Consider the following 21,881-nt stretch of genomic DNA (forward strand, 5'->3'; position numbering starts at 1 on the left):
AACACAGTGGGAATAATGACGGCAGAGTTATAGACAGCTCAGATGTCAGCAGCCAACTATAGTTCTTAGTTTTCAGAACTTTAGAATTTACAGCTTTTGCCATCCTGAACAATAGCCAGGAAAGACTTTCTTATAAAAGGCAACAACAATAATAAAACAAACCCAAACAGAGAAAATCAAAAAGAAATACAGAATATGAAAAACAATATTACTTAGACACATAATAGTATTGCTCATCAGCAATAAAAAGAAACACACAACTGTCACACGTGATGGATTTGAAGGAAATTTCATTGATGAAGAAAGCCACTCATAAAATGACACCTACTCTATGATTCCATTTCAATAACACTCCTCAAATGACACAACTATAGAGATGGATGACAGATTCGTGGTTGCCTGGGGTGAGGGGTGTTTGTGTGTGTGGCACGTGACTATAGCGGGCTACACACTAACACAGGGAGATTTTTGTGGTAAAATGGGAGTTTGAATCCTGACAGGGGTGGTGGTTACACAAATCCACACACAGGATAAAATGAGACACACACTCCACCGATTTCAATTTCCTGGTTTTGATATCATACTATAATTATATGAAATGCTTATATGAAAGATATAAGCATTGGGAAAACTTGGATGAAGGGTACACGGGACCTCTCCACTATTCTATAATTTGCTGGGTATCTATAATTAATTTTTTTTAAAGTTCAAAAGACAGCACTGTTAATACAGTATAGCTTTAAAAATGTTTATACAGCATGCTATATTCAAAATCATATTCAGTCTCTCAAAGTTCACTATCATGTAACCACTGAACTATATTTACTCCAAACACTACTGGCCAACTTAGCCAGTTTCTTGATTTATGCTTCTTCCTTTCTCAGGCTAACATCTCCATGAGGTTTCTATAAAAGGTGACAATTTTGACAACTTTTAAAGCTCAATGTAAAAAGACTTCTGGCTGTTTTAACATTTTAATTAAGGTGGGTAGAGAATTGTTAACAGGATGAGAGGCTTAGTTCTGCTGGGTAAACTCACTCTTGTAGAGGTATTTGTGGCGGATCAAAAATGGAATTCTTCCAAACCCTATTAATTCAGCATGGAATTAGGATTTGAAAGAAAGGATATTCAACTGAGATTTAATTTTCTGCCTGAATTTAAAAAGTCAGAGCTCTGGCAGCTCTGGAGCTCCAGAATCCTAACAAGTTTGCACAAAGTAAGGCAGGCCTACAAGATCTATAGATTTTTGTCTTCTATAGATCTTTGTCTTCTATTTATAAGAATATGCATGTGTTTGTGCAGGCAGGCACTACAGCAGAAATAATCAACTTTGATTCAATGCATGATAGTAAGGTCCAGATGCATCAAAGGTTCTTATTGATGCCTCTAGAATATGAGAGGATTGCTAATTTCAAGGACTCTATAATCTAATTGGGGAGAAAATGGAATACAAGAAACTACTGTAATATAAGGCAGAAAATTTAATTAATGCTAAAATAGAGGTTTTTTTTTAAGGTTCACTCAGAACACAGAAATCAAGATTAGCTAGCTTCATATGGAGAGACTAAGGTAGGCTTGAGATAGAAGGAAGCATTGGCTAAGCTCTACAAAGAGTGGGTAGGACTTCAGTGGGCCACCTGTGGACTGGGGAAGTGGGAAAGAGTATTTGGGGGGGATAGCATGGGCAAAGGCTCAGAGGCTGGCCAATGTAGCAGGCTGGGGCAACTCCATTTTGGATGGAGCAGATGGCTTGCAAAAGGAAAGAATGAAAGACGGTAGTTAAGGTTGGGCTACACAGGACCACCAATGGTGCTATGAATCAGCTGCTGTCCTAGTAGTTACGGACACTGCTGACGCAGTCAGGGCAAGGTGACCAGAGAAGTTCGTAACTACCAGGGGTCCTCTCCTCATTAAACACACATACCTCAAAGCAAGGTGCGCAGTTATCCCCTAACAGATTTCAACAAATGATTTTAATATTAACAGTTTTTATAACCATGCACTTAAGGCTACCAGACATTAACAAAGTCCCTAAGATCATGTGAGGAAACTCATGATTTCAATTGTTCTGTATTTTGCTTGTGATCTCAGTTTCAAAAGGAACTCATAGTCTCCTGACTTTATTTGCTTTGATTCTTTGAGTCCTACTTGCCCTGAACATTAAGAGGATTCTACTCATCCTCTGTTAATATGCTGAATAAACACTTATTCAGTCTGGCCTCCAAGACCCAACAACTTGGTTCCACTACCAAGTGTAGACACTGAAAAAATATCATTTAGAACAGACATGAAGGACATGGATAAACCTGGATATGCTGAGATGTATGACAAACTAATTCTTAGCAAATTTCTAAGTTTTACAGTGTAAATATTTAAAACAGAGTTCCCTAACCAAGAGATGAAGATCTGTTGAGAGACCCAGGAGCCTCACTGGCTTGTCAAGCTGTCTACCACAGAGCTGGGGCCATTCCTGGTGGGACACTGAGCAGCCTGCCCACCACACGCCCTCCCCACACCAGAGCTTACTGTCAGCATCTCCCCGTATACCACTCATCCTGCAACGTCAAGGCGGCTAGTAAGTCAACAAGAATCTCTTATACCAATGGGCTGAGACGCTGCAGTATACCTATCGTTGCTGTTGAGTCACTAAGTCACGTCCAACTCTCTGGAACCACATGGACTGCATAGCCCACCAGGCTCCTCTGTCCATGGGATTTCCCAGGCAAGCATACTGGAGTGGGCTACCATTTCCTTCTCCAGGGGATCTTCCGGACCAGGGATTGAACCCACATCTCCTACGTAGCAGGAGGATCCTTAACCCCTGAGTCACCTGAGAAGCCTGTAATATACCTACTACAAGTAACACATGAAAATTCTGTAAGGATGAACTGTTACAGTCCGGATAAGAATGAGATGGAAGAAGGTGGGGTCGTGAAAAGAGCTCTGGAGTGGGACAAATCTGGGTTCCAACCCTGAATCTCCTCCTGACTTGAATCATGACACTGGAATGTTGTCTTTCTGATTCTCCACTTCCCTACTGCTAACATGGAGACAGTGGCACCTACCTTCCCGGTGACGTGAGAGTCAAATGAGGCCACATAAATAAAAGCCTAGTTTAGTGCCTGACACTAGTGACTCTTAGTCAATCACAGTGTCAGATTCACTGATGAAAATATTAGTGCTAGTATTAGCTAGGATAAGCAGTAGCTAGGATAAGCTACTACTTATCCTAGCTACTAAGATAGTAGCTACTACTATCCTAGCAGTAGCTAGGATAAGATAAAAAATAAGCTGGAAAAAAAGGCTGTCTTTTATTCTATTAGGAAACGCTGACAGCTAAGTCTTCATACTGAAAATGTTCAATTGCAGCTTTCTCAAAAAAAACATTATCCAGAAAATAAATTCATTTTTCAGTTGAACAATGATGAGAAATTAAGAGCTACAATATTCCTTCATTTCCAGTTGCTTATCACAGGCCAGCAGACACTCAGGGAGAGACATCAGAGGCAAATATATCAACAGGGGTATTACATTTAGACACACCCGAAAATTCAAACACTTTGTGACACAGCCTTTTTAGAAGAAATCTAGATTAGGTTCTAATTTTCATTTCAAGTCTGCCTAGTTACATGCTTCGGGGAACTTCTATTTCATTTATAAAACATGAATATTCAAATGTTACTCCATTCCCTACAAAAGGGATAAGGAGATGCCTCTGCTTATGGCTATACTGAACACAACTTCGGGGAGCATGAGTCACCTCCCAGTCTTTACAGATTTGCATGTTATTACGAGAGCTTTCCAGAAGATGGCTGTAAACGTAAGCACCTGGAAGAAGATGCTAGTATGTGTGCTAGTGATGGAGCTGGTGCACCTGTCAGAGCAAACACAGGTGAAGGGTCAGCGGAGACCAAACATCTCCGCGTTGACCCTGGTGCCATGAAAAGTTCCAGACTGTTGTGGCCTCCATGAAGCATCTGGGAACTTCTGGGGTGGCACTTGGCTCCAATGCTAATCCCTTGTATTGACTGGGCCAACTTCACACCTTGCAATCTCAGTTCCCTTAAGTGTGAATTAAAGAAGTTGAGGGCATATGATTTTGAGATATTTCTCCAGTAGAGCCAAAGGACTCTGTGGACTCTCTTCCCCTCCCCCACCAAGGGAATCTTGAAGAACTAGATACACTGTATTATAAGAAAACTTAATTAAAAAAAAAGAAAGAAAAGCGTCTGCTGAGAGAAAGATTATAATGAAATACACCAAAAAATACCAGTGATCTCTGAATGGTTTGGGACAATGGATGAATTTCTTAAAATTCCTTTTAATTTCTTTTATCGGCATTAACTATTTTTATATCCACTTTTAAAAGAGAAAAATCATAAACTTAAAAAACTGTTGATAGAATTTTAGAAACCCAAGAGATATCATATTGTCCAAAACAAGGACGTTGACGTACAAATGATTTCTGATTTAGCACAGTGTATCGAAGATTCAATGACTCTATTTCTTAAAGACTCCGAATGTCACATTTCCTGTTCAAAATATAGTCCAATTCCAAGTGTTTCATAAGCTTTATGGTTGGGAAACATTTGCATCTTTAAAATTCAAAACGATGTTGCTTTGTGACATCTGACATGCTACACATTAATCTAAGTCTTGATAAGTGAATGCAAATTTGATTTTCTTTCAAATGTAACATTTGGAAATGTGTATTATTTCTCCTTTGGAACACAGGATCATTTAGAATATAAATGACTGCACTGAAAGGAAGCTTACCTGGTTGAAACACATTTTCAGCTTTTTGTTTGTCTGTTCTGGGCACTGCTCCAGCTGTTTTCATAAATGATAACAGAACAGGATATTAACTTTTAGAGAATGAGCTGTCTACAGCAGAGTTATAGCGTGTAAGTATCTGGTATAAACAAAGCATCAGAGTCTAGAACTTGCCAATATTGGTACTGTGGGTCTTTTAAGTCTGAGTCTAATTAATTACCTACAGTAGACCTCACCTCATTCTAAAAAGCGATTAAGGTGGCTTACATTATACAATATGGTTTGTAAAATTTGCAGATGAAAAAGAAAATCAAGGTGAGGGAAAAGTAAATGATAAATAATAAATAAAGAGGTTGGAGTCAGGATATCATGGATGGGGACACAACAGAAATAATCTGGGGACAGACACTGACCCATGGGTCGGTATTTAAAGCTAGAGACTAGTTGAGGTCACCTAGAAACATTTAGTAGAAGAAGGTGGGACAGGAACATGTCCTCAGAAATGCCAATGCCTAGCAAACAAATGGAGAAGAGGCGGCCAGCACAGAGGGTGGGAGGGAGGGAAGCAGGAAAGTGAAAATTTTCTGCTGTCATGGAAGTTACACAAAGAAAGTGCTCCAAGAAAGAAAGAGTGGTCAACTGCACTGATGTCTCCAAGAGGTCAGGTAAGAGAAGCGACTGCTGCAGAGGTCAGGAGAGTGGTCACCAGTGGCCTGACGAGGCAGCCCAGCGAAGCCGTGGAGTCAAGCTCCACGGGAAAGAGTGAGCTGAGAGTCGACGGCAAAGCAACAGAAGCCGTGATGCAGGACTTCATCCAGGATCAGACGAAGGCATATGGCACCTCCGAGAATCATCACGCGTGCTCTTTTCACTGATACCTGTGACTTCATCCAGGATCAGGTGAAGGCACGCAGCACCTCTGTGAATCATCACGTGTGCTCTTTTCACTGATACCTGTGACTTCATCCAGGGTCAGATGAAGGCACATGGGACCTCTGTGAATCATCACACGTGGCTCTTCTCACTGATACCTGTGACTTCATCCAGGATCAGGTGAAGGCACATGGGACCTCTGAGAATCATCACACGTGGCTCTTCTCACTGATACCTGTGACTTCATCCAGGGTCAGATGAAGGCACATGGGACCTCTGTGAATCATCACGCATGCTCTTTTCACTGATACCTGTGACTTCATCCAGGATCAGGTGAAGGCACACGGGACCTCTGAGACTCATCACACGTGGCTCTTCTCACTGATACCTGTGACTTCATCCAGGATCAGGTGAAGGCACATGGGACCTCTGCGAATCATCATGTGTGGCTCTTCTCACTGATACCTGTCACTTCATCCAGGATCAGGTGAAGGCATATGGCACCTCCAAGAATCATCACGAGTGCTCTTCTCACTGATACCTGTGACTTCATCCAGGATCAGGTGAAGGCACACAGCACCTCTGAGAATCATCACGCGTGGCTCTTCTCACTGATACCTGTGACTTCATGCAGGATCAGGTGAAGGCACACAGCACCTCTGAGAATCATCACGCGTGGCTCTTCTCACTGATACCTGTGACTTCATGCAGGATCAGGTGAAGGCACGCAGCACCTCTGCTCTTCACTGATCCCTTTTCGCATGCTCCCATCTTTTCCACAAGCGACACCAGGCGTGGGGGTGGAGACGGAGCCCCCCACCCTCTGCACCCGCTGGGCCGCCTCCAGCCCCGTGAGCAGCTCGGGTGGCCTCGGGCCTGCACCCCTCACTCAGCCTGGGCCCAGCCTGCGGGGACTCAGCAGCTCAGGGCCTGCCTCCTGGGAGCTGGTGCCACGCTCAGCCCGTGTGCCCCAGGGGATGCTGGGCAAAGTTTTCCTTCTCATCACAGACAGCTTCGCCCCTGAGAGGAGACTGCGTAAATGTGGACACCATTTCCTTCATCCTTCCCTGTGATGTCCTACTGACTCTAACCCAGTCTTCTCCTTGGTTCCTCATAAAAGGGGGCTGAGGGAGAGTACCTAAGGAACAGGGACCGTTTCTGGGGCAGGGAGGGAAGTCAAGGACCATGTCCTGCTCTTTCCATCTCAGTGACCAACTACTCCCAGTCTGCACAATCTTCCCAGAGTTTAATTAAACTTTGGCCACCTTTGTTTCCCATGCAGCTTTAATTCTCAGCCACCCACTTGATTCACTGAATCTATTCTAGGTAACCCTTTACATTTCTCTGCGCTGCAGATTCAATTCAGGGTATTATGTCATCTTCTCAAAGTTTAAAAAAAAAGCCAGCTTACCTCAAAACTTGCTGTAAGTTCCTCCAGGGATGTGTGGCCAAACTCTGATGGTAGCTGATACTCAGGAAAAAAATACAGAAGAATCTCCCTGGGAACGTAAGCACAGTAGAGACGGGAATACACCAAGAAAAGAGACGCAGCGCTCATCTGTCAGAAACAGACCTGTCTCCTGGGTTCTGTGAAATTGTCTTGGCAAAGATAAACATTCACAACTGGCAAACAGTTAGTTTTTATCACTGGCGTCAGAGTGTTCTACCAAAGGCATGACTGGGCAGAGGGAAGTGGCTGTGCTGTCAAAGGACAGCAGGAGGAATCCTCTGGGGATGGAGTGCTGTGTATCCTGACTGTGTCAGCGCCAATATCCTAACTGATACATTGTTCTATAGCTTTGCAAGATGTTACAAAACCAGATAAAGGGTGCAGGGGACACCTCTGTATTACTTCTTACAACAGCCTGTGAACCTGCATTTATTTTAAAATAAGACGTTGATTAAAGCAAGTGAGCATGAGCTCACGACGCCCATCCCTAAGCAAGCAGTCCAGGAGACCCCTGCACCTACTTGAATGGTCTCCCTGGCAGAGGTCCGAGCCAACACTGCAAATCTCCTGGAGGAAAAGAGGCTGACTACAGGCTGACTGATTTTTTTTTCCTAAAAAATCCAAAGAACTGAACTCTCTGGAGTAATGTTTTCATCCAGGACTATTTCAAGAACTCATACATGGACCCAGCTCCTTCTAGACAGCAATGGTCACTGTCCTGACAGGCGCTTCATTTTGTCAAAAGGCAGGAGCACTCTGTCCTTCTAGTGTGATGACTTTTCTAGGATTAATCACATAGATGACACGTATTTCATTCCTGGGAGAACAGGAAATCTAGAAATTTAGTTACCACATCTTCAAAGTGAATAATGTTATGTTGAAGTGTTCCAAGAACTTCCAAGGGATTTACAAAATTTTTTCAATTATAAAATAACTTGGCACACAAAGAATAAAACAGCTCTTTCTTATGTAATTTACACTCCCAGTATTTTAAGTATATTATTGGTGGTGATATTCATTTGTAATTTTGAGGCGATTTAATCTGAAAAGTTAAAACTCCTCAGGATTTCACAGTAGTGAACGTAAAACACACAGACACAGCACCTCAGAATTATCTGCCTGGCTAGAAGAAGCTGAGTGGGTAGGAGGAAGGAGGACATGGAGTTTCTGGGTATTTGAGCTGAGCAGAAATCAGATGGCATAGAAAGAAAAGCTTCAACTAGACTCCCTGGGAAAGGGGGCCTGGGGTCAAGTTTATGGTGGGTTTGGTGGGGCAGAAGCGGTGAGAGGTTTTTAAGTACAAACCACCCCTTTCCTTCCCTAAATCTAGCCTCCTTCCCTCCAATACAAACACAGAGTTGAAACCGCATCTAAGCATCTCCTTTTCCTGGTGGGTATAAATTCTTTTGGGTTTAGATTCAGAGCTAATCAGCAATCTTCCAAGGAAGTATTTGTAGAGAAACAAATATGTGGAGGTGGTGGCATGTGGTGGGGAATGGGGGAGGGTAAAGGGGCAGGTTGGGGAGAGGCAAAGTCCTGAATCCGTTCTGGATTACTCTCAGTCTGTAAAATCTCTGCATCAAAATTCACATGAAACATCATTATAGTCTGAATAATGTCTCACACATGTGTACTATTATTTCTAAAGACAGAGAGGTAAAGACACAGACACACACAGAGAGAGAAAGATTACTTTTTAAAGTAAAACACTTTATATAAAGGTTTTATGGAATCACTTGTTACAAATAGCTCTTGTCATGGTTGTATTTTCTCAGTATCCTCAAGCTCATTCTCAATATCCTCAAGCTCATTCATTCCACCGACATTTCCCAAACCTCTGCTAAAACCCAGCCTTTATCTAGTGGCGCTTTCCAGAGCCTGGCATCATGCCCCCATGCTAGGAACCCAATGCAATCTTATTACACCGAATTCAGCCTAGTAGAGAATGCAGACGTGGAAGCAAACTACCCAGTAGAGTGTCACAGAGGCTAACACGAGAATGCAGCCTCGTGGTTACCTGGGGGAGGGGCCCGGCTCTGCGCTTGGCAGGCCCCAGAGGAGGAGCTGGAATTAGCCAGCTGGAGGGCAGGGGGTTCAGCCTGTGAAGAGAGAATTGCAGGCCAGCACTGTATGCTGGAGAACTGGGGATTTTCTGATGGCGTTGAGAGCCCTGGTCAGATTCAACCATTCTTTCTAAAGTGCTAAAAATGTGCTAAATGTTGCCATAGGCTTTATATACAAAACTTCATGAAATACTTACGGAAGCTCTTTGATTGAGGATTTAGTCCTATTTCAGTCTCTCTGGTTCTCTAATTGTTAAGGACCCTCATCCCTACCCTGGGACTTCCCAGATGGATCAGTGGTAAAGAATCTGTCTGCCAGTGCCGCAGATGCAGGTGACGTGGGTTCGATCCCTGGGTAGGGACGATCCCCTGGCGGGCTACAGTCCATGGGGCCACTGAGAGTCAGACACAACTGAGAAACTCAGCACACGCCCACCCCGACCTTTAGTCTCCTTCTCTGCCCCCTCCCTCTGGGACCCCAGTGTCTAGCTTTGTACCCTCTTCTCCATATGGCTTCTGCTAAACAGCTCTTCCCTTGGGGATTCTGTCCCATGAGACTGACAAAGAAAACAAATTATTAATATCCTGCTCCTGCAGTTTGCAAGCACAGACACACAGACCTTCATGTTTTCCTTTTCCTGAAAAACTAACTCAGGAAAACTCTTAACACTACTGAAAAGAGGGTAAGCTACCAAGAATCACAAATGTAGGGTCTGAAAGGAGATGCTTGAGAACTCTTTAAAAATTCTTTATTTATTGTCCTGAGTCCCTTTCTTCAAAGATAATCTTCAATGACACCTTCTTCTGTTCCTGAGGATGTATTTCATCAAACCTCTCTCCACCCTCAAACTTTAGGTTCCCTTTAAGACAGAGATAGTGATCCTCTAATCCACAGAAGGTCCCACAAGGAGGTACTCAGCACAAAACAATAGGAATAAACTGCTGTCTGGAGTATCCAGGTGGACGCTGTGTATTCCGGGGGGACTCATGAACTAAGTGGGCTTCCCTAGTAGCCCAGACGGTAAAGCATCTGCCTGCAATGCAGGAGACCCGGGTTCGATCCCTGGGTCGGGAAGATCCCCTGGAGAAGGAAATGGCAACTGACTCCAGTATCCTTGCCTGGAAAATCCCATGGACAGAGGAGCCTGGCGGGCTAGAGTCTACGGGGTCACAAAGAGTCGGACACGGCTGAGTGACTAACACACACACGAACCAAGCGCCACCATTCACGGGGAGTCTTTTTGCAGCAGGAACACCCCTTCTTCCCTTGGAGCATTTGCTCACAGCTCTACCCCCAAACTTGATAATAAAATCAGGAATTTGTCTTTAATAACATTATCTCTCTTCTTGGGAGCTCAAGAAATAAGCACCCTAAAGATCCTTCAGACCTATTGTTTGCCTCCAGGACTGTGATAGTTCTTGGCTATGCTGCCCGTTTCTGCAGAAACCAAGTATCTGCAAGTCTGAGCTGCAAATTTTTATCGAGTTCAACTAGTTGAGCTACAACACGGAAATCAGCTCTGTCTCCATATACATGAAGACCAGGCTTTGAAAAGCTCCAGCTCAGGGCCACTTCCTTTTCAGTCCATGGTCATATCCTTTCTCAACAGAGTACTTTTTCCTGAAGAAAAATCTTTCTTGCATTCACACAGCTCCACTCTTTCTATATACAAGCAGAGATGCACAGAGTTTCCACATTATCTTGCTCTCTTTGAAGCATAAATTAGTTAATAAGAAGCTTGGTCTTGGCTAAGCAGAGGAGCAAGCCTCCTACCTCAGGAAGAGTGAAACTCCCTTCTTCACTCCAGTGAAAAGGCTACAGAAATGACACGGCTCCACTTTTTAAACCCAGGAGTCAAATCCTGATTTCTGATAGACCTCAACTGCTAATTTTTTTTAAAAAAATTGTGATCTTTTCTTTTGCTTCCATAATTCGTAGGCATACATGCTCAATTGCTCAATCATGTCCAACTCTTTACAACCCTATGGACTGTAGCTTGTCAGGCTCCTCTGTCCATGGAGTTCTCCAGGCAAGAATATTGGAGGGGGTTGCCATAACTGGCAGCAACCTGTAAAAAGTAACTTTCTTTTTAAATTTTTTTTGGTATTTTTAAAAGTTAAGGTAACATAAAGCATATTTATACTTTTGTACAGATGAAATCAATGAAGTCTGACATTATCAAATTTACATATACAATGATAAACTAAAAAGGCATTACAGGTTAGCATTTATGAGTAAAAACTGTGAGACCAGATTGCCAAGATTTAAATCCCAGTTCTACCACTTAAGAGTTATGTAATACTGGGCAAATTACTTAACCTCTGCATACCTCAATTTTCTCATCTGTAAAATGGGGATAATGAAACTATCTATTTATAAGGCAGTTGTAAGGTTTAAGTGAGTTAACATATGCAGAGGCCTCAGGACAGGGCCTGGCACACAGTAAGTGGATCATAAATAGTACTGTTGTCATTGGAAGTGATCTGAGATTTGATACTGCTCCAATATTTAGGACCATTTGACAAAATTCAGCAATCCGGATCTCAGTTTACCTTATTTACCTCTTACTAACTAACACAACTCAGATGCACCCCATTATTTGAAAATACTTTAACATCCAGCATTATTATTCACTGCTTTTTACATTAATCCCTTTCAATTTAATTAAAAGTGTTCATTGAAAATCTACTAATATATGTCAGACACGGTGTGGAAGATTCAATCTGTTTTCAAAGGAGTTACTACATTTGCAGATTAAACAAATTAATACATATAAAACAAAAAATAATGCAAGATAGGAAAATGCTAAACTGAGCATAATCAGGTGATAAAATGGACAATAAGAACTACCATTTTTATTAATTTATAAAATGAACCTAGTGGAAGAGGCCCACTTAGCAGTGTTGAAAGGGATAAGGAGGACGTCACATTCGAAGTGACCCAAGTGGAGGGAACATTCCACACCCTGCAAAGGAGCCGACGGCTCTCTTATCTGTGACAAGCAAGAGAAGCCTGGTGGACAACCATGATCATAAAGAATACGGTGCCCTCCACGCGGTAGACAGGCCACCAAAACCTTCATGCCTGGAAGAAGTTAAAGTCTAGTTAACACAAGGACTAACATGTGGACCAAACAGTAGAACAGTGCAGAATAAGGAGAAAAAAAAACAAAACATAATGCGAAGACAAGAAATCTTTCTTCACTGGTGAAATGTAAGAAAACACACTACATCTTGCTAGAGGCAAAAGAGAAAATCGGTACATGAGGAGCTCCTTTTATTCCAGTTAAAACCCGGTGTTGTGTACAATTCTTTTCCCAGTGAATATTTTTATAAAATAATCACCACAAAAAAATTCAAGCCAGTATAGAAAGGAGCTTATTTATTAATTCATTTGGCTTTCAGAGAATTCCATTGATAATACTATGATGATTTTAAGTACTGAAGATTCTGCATATTCATTAGGGAGATGGTTTCTGGGAAATTTTAATTTTCTACTGATGCCTAATGATAGAAGTAGATGCACCCTACAGTCTCAGCACCCTCAATCAGACCATCTCCTTTTTCATCACGTGTAACTCATTAAACTGAACAGTGATGATATACTTAGAGGCAGAACAAAAATTAGACAAGTAAAAAAATAAAGAAAATGATAATGTATAGTTGTACATCCAAACTCTGCTACCATACAACCAGGCAAGTCTCTCCAGGCTTACAGTGTAGAGATAGCAAAGCATGTGTGGTATCTGTATGTGTGTACGTATTATAAAAAGTGTGTGTGTGTGTATGTAAGTGTGTGCATGTGTGTGTATGTAAGTGTGTGCATGTGTGTGTGTAAGTGTGTGCATCTGTATGTATGTGTGTGTATATATATGTAAGTGTGTGCATCTGTGTGTGTGTGTATATGTGTGTGCATCTGTGTGTGTGTGTGTGTGTGTGTGCATCTGTGTGTGTGTGTGTGTGTGTGTGTGTGTACACTGTGATTAAGAGGATGGAATTCCAAATCAGGCAGCCTGGACTCAAACGCAGCCCCGTCCTTGGCAGCTGTGAAATTCTCTGACTTCAAGTGTTACTTGGTTTCTATCTTTTTTTTTTTTTTTGGCCACACCAGGTAGCGTGTGGGACCTTAGCTGGATTGAGACCAGGCCCCCTGCACTGGAAGCTCAGTGTCTTAACTACTGAACCACTAGGGAATTCCCTAGTTTCTCTTTATCAGTTTAACTTAAAAAAAAAAGTTAAAAATAATATCAGCCTTGTAAGTTTGTGTAAGGAGCTAATGTATACAAACCACTTGAGTGAATGAATAAAATATAATAATAATGACTTTTAAATGGTGGCTATTATTATCAAGAAGGTCTGGTTCACTTGAAGCAATGTTCCAGTCATTGGACATGTCATATACATTGTTCATACATTTAAAAATAATATGCACATATTTATTCAGATGTACACAGGCATATTCATATATAATTTATTGCATACTACCATGTCTCAGGGACCAATTGACATGCCTGAATCTCATAACTAGTAAGAATCCAGGATTCAAAGTTATGGCTACCCAACATCAAAGATGAGGATCTTACATAAAACTTCTGATCAAGTACTGACAGAAGGCAAGAAAACAGTTGGAGAATCCCATTCTTTAGGGACTATGCCAGAGGCCACGGCAATCTGACACTGACACCCACCGTATCACTGGGTGATACTGGGGCTGTCCTGAGGTCTGGTTTTCTGTTCTACTCCCACGCTAGTACAAGCCTGCCAACCCTGGCCACATGCAGAGTCGGTGGTCTTGACTTAGTGTTCAGGGATGCAGCACGCTGACTTCACCCCTTGGTCAACAACTTGTCACTGGGTTCCTACTGTCATTAGTGAAAATGCGTCCTGATGCAAAGTTCAAAGTGGATCCACCTACATATAACAGGAGCGCCCCTCTTTCCCCGGGGCAGGACAGGCATCGGACGCATGTTCCTGAAGCACAGCAGGTGGGCCTTCATGCTCATGTAGCGCAGCCCCACGGCCCTGGATGCGGCCACAGAGACTTCCCGAAAGCCCGGGGCAGCTGCAGAAAGGCATCCAATTCTTACAGTCATTTGCAGTTTCACACACAGGACCCTAGACCCCATCATGGGCCTGAGTAGGGGCCCTAGCTCCCTGTATATATGCCCTACCTCTACCTCTCTCTTCCTACCTGTTTGCATTCTTTGCCGACTCTCTTCTTCAGGAAGATGTTGTCAGTCTCTGATGAGAAAGTCAAGGTGTCCTAAGGGGAAATATGCTTCCAGCTAGAGCATGCTGTATGTTTCCTTCTGCTGAACGTCTCTCACCTTAACCAGGCCGCTCACAGTCTCTGAAGCCCAACCAGACCGATGGGCTGCACTGATTTATGGTGTTTCTGCTCCTGACCCCCAGCCTCTCATATGACACCTATTTGAGGGCATTCTTCTGTAGAGTCACTTCTTTGGCTTGATTGCAAAGACCCCTATCTTTGGTCCCTACTTGGAAAATCTCTGAACCTTGAACTTTACACTCATGTCTCCATCCTTGCTGGTAGTACAGATGTGAGACCTGGGCCGTAAAGAAGGCTGAGCGACAAAGAATTGATGCTTTTGAGTTGTAGTGCTGGAGAAGACTCCTGAGAGTCCTTTTGACAGCATGGAGGTCAAACCAGTCCGTCCTTAAGGAGATCAACCCTAAATAACTCATTGGAAAGACTGATGCTAAAGCTAAAGTTCCAATTTTTGGCCACTGGATGTGAGGTGCTGACTGATTGGAAAAGACCCTGATGCTTAGAAAGATTGAGGGCAGGAGGAGAAGGGGGCAACAGAGGGTGAGATGATTGGATGGCATCACCAGCTCAATGGACAGGAATCTGAGCAAACTGCAGGAGGCGGCCATGGCCACTCACTCCAGTATTCTTGCCTGGAGAATCCCACAGACAGAGAAGTCTGGCAGGCTACAGTCCACAGGGTCTCAAAGAGTCGGACACACAGCAACTGAACCACAACTCCATCCTTTGAGGACTGAGATCCAGACATTTAAATCCCTCATTAACCACACCCACGAATGGTAAGATTCTACACTGAAGCAAAAAGTAAAACTTAGTTTCTCCAAATAAGTTCAGTATCTAAAGCTACAAAAAAGACTTCTTAGAAGGCCATACTGTCATTAGGGTCTGAGTGAGGCAGAATAGAAAAATAAAAGAAGGGACACGACGGAGGGAGGGAGGGAAGGAGGGAAGGAGAGAGAGGGGAAGGAAGAAGGAAGGAAGAAATTCAGTAAGAATTTTCTCTTTCCCCTTCACAATAAATGTCCCTCATTCATTTGTTTTTAATAGCCCTTTCTGTCCTATCTTCTGTCCTTACAAATTCTGATTCTTTATTTCACTGGAGAGAAAACTAACAGCCACTATATCACTGGACCATGTCACAGCACGGCAGTTAGTGACAATAATTTGGTTTCCAAAGACACTAACCCACACTATATCTAAATCAGTGCAGTTAGGAGACAGGTCGTTCTATTGAATTTTCTCAATAATATTACCACTCAATCGAGAAAGAAAATCAGCAGTTGTCACTGCTTAGAAAATTCAACAAAGCAGGTAAATATCTTTACCTTAAATTAGATGTCAGTTTTCTTACTGTTTCCTTGACAGACGTGCTTTGAGAAGATTCTGTCAGTGAAGAAGCAGCTATATAACCACCACTCACAGAAACTCTGGCTTTGTATCCAGAACTTGGATTTAAATCTTCCACTGGCATACTGGGCAAAAACAAGCTGAGGTTTAGAATTTCGAAGTGGAAATCATATTAGAGCTAATAAATGAAAAAATATCAATACACAACAAATGAGGTGTCAATATACAACAAAAGAATGCATGGACATAAATGTAATGTTGAAAAGTGTCATTTACACAGCTATATAAAAGCAATTCTCAATTATATGAATACCGTTTATTCCTGAAAAATCTTGTTTCAAGGTTTTTGGGTAACCACAATTAAATAGAACTGGCGGTAATTTATTTTTAACAACAGCAGTCATCCACCACTTGCCTCTTATTTGTTGAAAGAAGTTTTTAAACCCAAGTTCTACTTTAGCCTGTGGGGGAGGGACACTGTTAGCTGCTCAGTCATGTCTGACTCTTGGGGGCCCCGTGGACTGCAGCCCGCCAGGCTGCTCTGTCCGAGGAGTTCTCCAGGCAAGAATACTGGAGGGGGTTGCCATTTCCTGCTCCAGGGGATCTTCCTGACCCAGGGATCAAACCCGGGTCTCCTGCATGGCAGGCAGATTCTTCAGAGTCTGAGCCACAGCCCGTGGGAGGGTAGGTACTGAAGGTGGGTCCAGAAATAAAGCAAAGTCAGTTGAAAGAAATAGTCAAGATCTGAGGGAAGAAGTGTTTCAGGTGAAGGTAATGATACTAGGGTATAAATAAAGCAGGGTCTCTGAGCGATACTTGAGAAGGCCAGGCTGCAGGGGCGGGCCCCCAGGGAGACGCAGACAGAGGGCCTGAGGGGCACCGGCCGTGGCGTGGGGACGGGGGCTTCTTCTAGCAGAGCAGGCGCTCCCACCCGAGGGTTTCTTACATGGGGGGCAGGCAATCTGACGGACACATGTTTTGAAAGGGTAACTGGCTGCAGCATGGAGATTAACGAACAATGATGATCCATGAAGCAGTGTGCAGGGTGTTAACGAGGCCTACGGGTTTCAGTATTAAGAGAATAAAAAAGCTTCAGAGGGCTGAGGGGTACGCAATATGGGAGGCAAACCTGGGTAGGTAGGTTGGGGCAGATGACGCAGAGTCGTGTCTATCAAGCGAAAAGGAGATTTTTGTCATCCCTTCTTGCTAACATTCATGAATTAAGACCACAGCTCTAGAGAGCTTCCTGTATTCACACCATATGGGTCTTTTTTAAAAAACTGGATAATAGTTTATAGCAAATCAAAGTGGTTCTACTGTCAACAGTTCTTTGGCATTAATTGTACTGTCTAACTTCAGCTGATACTGTACTTAAGACTAAGAACATTATAACTAACGCTTAATTGTCCATTAAAGAACATTCACACAGTGTCTGGCACTTATTAACTATAACCTCCTTTATGCTGAAATTTTATTAGAGAAGTCCTTAAAGTTTTTTTTTTATTTTATTTTACCATTTTGGGGAAGCTGGACACTCAGGCTGCTGTTGGCATGGACAGACACGCCTCCCTGAACCTCTGCATCTTCTCCCTCCACATAATGCCAGAGCCTACTTCACAGAGCTGTGCCCGATTATACAAGGTATACACAGAATCTCTGCCTCCTGTTACTAAGTCCTCAGTAGACGGTACCGAGTTAGCACTGTCATTATAATCATCTTCATTATTACTACCACTACTAAATGAATTTGATAAGATTCTTCCATTAAGGTTTTCTTAACTGGATCATAGTTCTAACACTCATATTGTAGTTACGATTCAAAGATTATTTGAAGAAAATCACAAATTCATAAAAATCTAAAAGTAATATATGAAATAATACACAAACACACATACATGACATGTGTATACACATACACACATACAGACATATTCAGACAGAGTGAGGTAAGAATTTGCTTCCTTGAAAACATTTTTTCCTTCTATTGGAGGGCCAAAATATTCAGCTGATTATATTTAAATGTGACAAAAGCCTCGTGTCAAGAATATCCTAGCATACAATGATTATTACACTTACATACATGTATGGAAATAAGATTATAAGCCATACAAAAAAACTAGGTCATGATTTCATAGTCATACCTTACATATACATGACATTTTCATTCTTTGACTATATTAGAGTAATTTGAGTTAGCTGCTTGCTGTGAGTAGGAAGGTAAGCCTGTTCCATTCCTGAATCCTCACAAAAGAAAATGAAAAGGTTTGGGAAAAGAATAAGAAATCTAGGGTATTCTATTCTTTCCTGTCTCCTTTAAAATTCTGTTCCACTTTTAATTGCCTTTGTTTGTTGCTATTATTTTCTCTCTCCTTGTATTTAAACACTGATAATTACTTTTCAACAGTATAATTGTACTCCCTTGGAATTTTGTATAATTGCAGTACACTCACCTTTCCCAGTTAGGTGATGAAGAATTTCTCTTTATTTCTGGGGTATCACTGCACAGCTCCTGTTTTTCTTCAAAAGAACACAGACAAAAATGAAGATACCCACATTTTGGCAATCACACATAAGAGTGAACCAAAAGAGGTGTTAGCAGCTCATTAACAACTTGCATGTAATTTGGCTTTGTATTCAAACACTCTTTTGTTAAAACTGCACCAATATCTTCTCAAGACAATTTACAATAACCTCTTAATACAGTGTACATAGTGTACACGAATCTGAGAGCCTCTGTAGCTTGTTTTTCTGTAGTTTCTTCCTAATGATGCTTATTTTCTGTCACTGGTGTGCACCGGACGACTAACTGGAACTGTCTGGTGCCCCTCCTCTCAGCAGCCTCTGCACCCAGACAATCACTTGTCTTCCCTGGATCTTACTCTCTTCCTTTGGGTTCAAGTTCACAGACATCCCGAAAGACCCCGATCAGAAATGCGCCCCTAGAAGAGAGCTGGGTTTTAAAGCAGTAAGAGACCTACAATCATTGAGTTCGTCTTCTCACTCAGGGAGCCTCAGAATCGAGAGGGCCAGGGAGCTGAGTGCTTTGTTAGCAGTCCACAGAGAAGCAGAAGTGCTTTGATCCCCTTGGACTGGTTTCGAGAGGATCTTGGGGAGAGTCTAAGAAATAAGTCAACGTGTCCTTCTTCCATCTAACTCTAGAATTCTTTGTGATAACTGTGATATTGTTCCACCAAGTAAACCCTTGCTAGAAAGTCCAGGGCAATGAGGGCCAAGGGGAACAGGACAGCAAGAAGGAATGAATGTTTTAGATGGTGAGGACCAGCCCGACTACTCTAAGGAGACATGAGAGAACACACAGGGAGGTTTTCCAAGCACACTGCAGGCAGTGTTGGTTTTACTCAGGGTCTGCATGCAAAGTGAAATTTCTTAACCTAATAGCCAACTAATTCATAATTACAGTCATTTGAAAATATTTCACAATTTGTTCCTTCCAAATCCAGGATGAGTATTTGAAATTAAATGTTAATTTTAGGATCAAAATTGTACGAACAATTTTTCTATTACAACTTGGAAATCCAACAGGCACATACTTGAAGGCACAGTAATAGTTTGAAACTTCTATAAAAGATTGGCTTTAAAATTAAGAGACTCTTACAAAAGAAATCTTGATTGTGTAATGGCAAATTATCCCAATTATGATGAAAAAGAAAAAGTGTGATTTCTTATGGCCCGCACTAATGGGTTCAAATATAAAGATGTGAATGAATGACTGATTAAGCAACAAAGTATAAAGGAAAGGAGTGCTTACATCTAAGAGTGAACACGAAGTGACGGCATGGATCAACACAAAAATGACTGGGAATGACTGAGTCAAAGTGAACAGAGACCTATTTAGGAGACTAAGAAAGCCGTTAGAACTTATTGCAGATTAAGAAGATGACAATGAAAAAATAGTATTTCTGCTGTTTAAGCCAATGGCATAATATTACAATAAAGGAGACAATGGTATAACAATAACATGAACATAATGAATTCTAGTAATAACAATGAATGAACACTAAAGAAAATAAAATTTTCTGAGTCTAGTTTGTTTCCGGCTCCTCTGTCCTGGGAAATTGTCTTTAGATTGAAAATTATAACATGGCAACTTTATGTTTAAAAAAAGGTCAAATCTCTCATCTGAGACAAATTACACCCCATGGATAATAAATGTGTTTGTTGAACTACTGTTAGTGATCTCAGAGGAATCATGCAAAATAGGGAAAGAACTACATGATTGAAAACAGAGGAAGGTCATCATCATTTTCAAAAATAGCTTCTGAAAATGACAGGCCTGATATCAATCCTCAGCAGATTTCTAAATAAAATTCAATGAGGAGGGTGACATCCGTGCACCCTTGGGGATTCTAGGCAGTGAGGTCACGCGGGGGGCATAATTCTCAGGCAGGGAGCGCCCCTGCAAAACCCTTCAAAGTGTGTGAGGCCAGCAGCGCAGTCTCTATCACCTCTCCTCCCACGGCTGGAACAACACATTTAATTTTTCAAAATCCAAACTGCTACCGTAAGATACGTCACATAGGTCAAACTGAGGACGACTCAAGACATTACAACTAATATATGTAAACGGAATTCTTTTTTTTACCTTTTTTCATAAGAGAAACTTCCTTTTCCTCTTGTTTCAATGGAACATCAGTGTCACTTTCATCTAGAATCTGAAAAACAAGCTCTTTATTTAAAGCTGCACCAAAACAAAGGGTATATTGTAAGGTGAAAAAAGGACCTTGAACATCAACGCCCGTATCAGAGAGAGCCCATAAAGCATACTTTAGGGACATGTCATGAAGGGAGACAAACAGACGTGTTGTCAAACATTATACTGGTGTGCAGCTCAAGTATGGTGGCATTAGAAATGTCACATTGACATCTATCATCTCTTCAAGGGAGTATTTACATTCCTACCAATACTGAGACAGATTTTTTAAAAATCCAAATCTTAGGTGGATGTCATGATGACTGTAACACATGGGCCAAGTATTTGATCACCAGGAGCAACCATGGAGCCTCCGTTGTTTGGGAGGGGCAGTCCCAGCCCGAGCTGCTACAGAGCAGACACAGGGAAGGAGCTCGGCATCAGGGCGATGAGCAGGCTGGGGAGGCCGGGGCCTGGGGCGCCCGAGTGTGACGGGGAGGCACACGCGGCCGGGACTGGGGCGCACACCCGGGAAGCTGGGGGAGGGCACGCCTGGTCTCCTGATAAAACAGGACGTCCGCTTCAAGCGGGCTGCAGAGCCTCAATGTGTTAAATGCAGGAGTCAGGAGGGCTGGTGGTACTGACAATGAGGGGGGTGTGTGTGCATGTGTGTGTGTGTGGTGGGGACAGGGGCTAAGTGGAATTGGGAGAATTTGGGGGGTAGAATATGACAATCAGAAGCCAGGTATCCCATACCTTTGTGAACTCTGTAAGCCTATTTTTCAAGGTTCACACAAAATAAATTTATATTTTGGGAATACACTTCTTTAGAGCAGAGAGATGGGGGGTGGGAGGAGTAGAGAGTTTATTTATAAGTGTGAGTCACTCAGTCGGGTCCAACTCTTTGCGACCCCATGGACTGTAGTCCACTAGGCCCCTCTGTCCATGGAATTCTCCAGGCAAGAATACTAGAGTGGGGAGCCTTTCCCTTCTCCAGGGGATCTTCCTGACCCAGGGATTGAACCCTGGTCTCCTGCATTGCAGGCACATTCTTCACCGTCTGAGCCACCAGGGAAGCCTGAGACTGTTTATACCACTCAGGAAAATACACCCAGAAGCTCCTTTCATGTATTTCCAAGTATGTGAGAAGGTGGGGCCAAGACAGTAAAAAAGGACTATGGAGAAGATAGGGGGCAAAGCAAAAGCTCTGTCTGCTCCTTGATCTGAAAACCTCTGAACACGTGCTGAGATGCACCAGGCTCCCGACTACATCACCTGTGTGTGGCATGGGGCTGTCAGCTTTCTGGAGCTCACCCTTTGTGTGTGTATCCTTTGCCTTTCCTGTCCCCTCTGCTAAATGAATGTGGAACAGACAAGCCATCAACCCTTCTTCTCTCCTCTCCCAGGAAACAAAGGCATGTATTTTACATGGTG

General features: G+C 42.5%; 1 protein-coding gene across 3 annotated transcripts in view; it reads right to left on the reverse strand.

Annotated features, from left to right (window-relative positions):
- Window positions 1-21,881, reverse strand: part of MORC1 (MORC family CW-type zinc finger 1) — a 151,058-nt gene that overhangs the window by 5,665 nt on the left and 123,512 nt on the right. Inside the window, exons 21-25 of one of the 3 annotated variants that reach the window (XM_043892898.1) lie at window positions 20,400-20,469; window positions 18,247-18,313; window positions 15,775-15,921; window positions 7,058-7,145; window positions 4,777-4,830 (exon numbers count right to left, since the gene is read on the reverse strand). In XM_043892898.1, coding sequence (XP_043748833.1) covers window positions 4,777-4,830; window positions 7,058-7,145; window positions 15,775-15,921; window positions 18,247-18,313; window positions 20,400-20,469 — 426 coding nt within the window. The remainder of the gene's footprint in view (window positions 1-4,776; window positions 4,831-7,057; window positions 7,146-15,774; window positions 15,922-18,246; window positions 18,314-20,399; window positions 20,470-21,881) is intronic. The other 2 variants (XM_043892900.1, XM_043892899.1) reach the window with 2 other exon arrangements.

The sequence above is a fragment of the Cervus elaphus genome, chromosome 31 (assembly GCF_910594005.1).
Source record: "Cervus elaphus chromosome 31, mCerEla1.1, whole genome shotgun sequence".
Classification (NCBI taxonomy): Eukaryota; Metazoa; Chordata; class Mammalia; order Artiodactyla; family Cervidae; genus Cervus; species Cervus elaphus.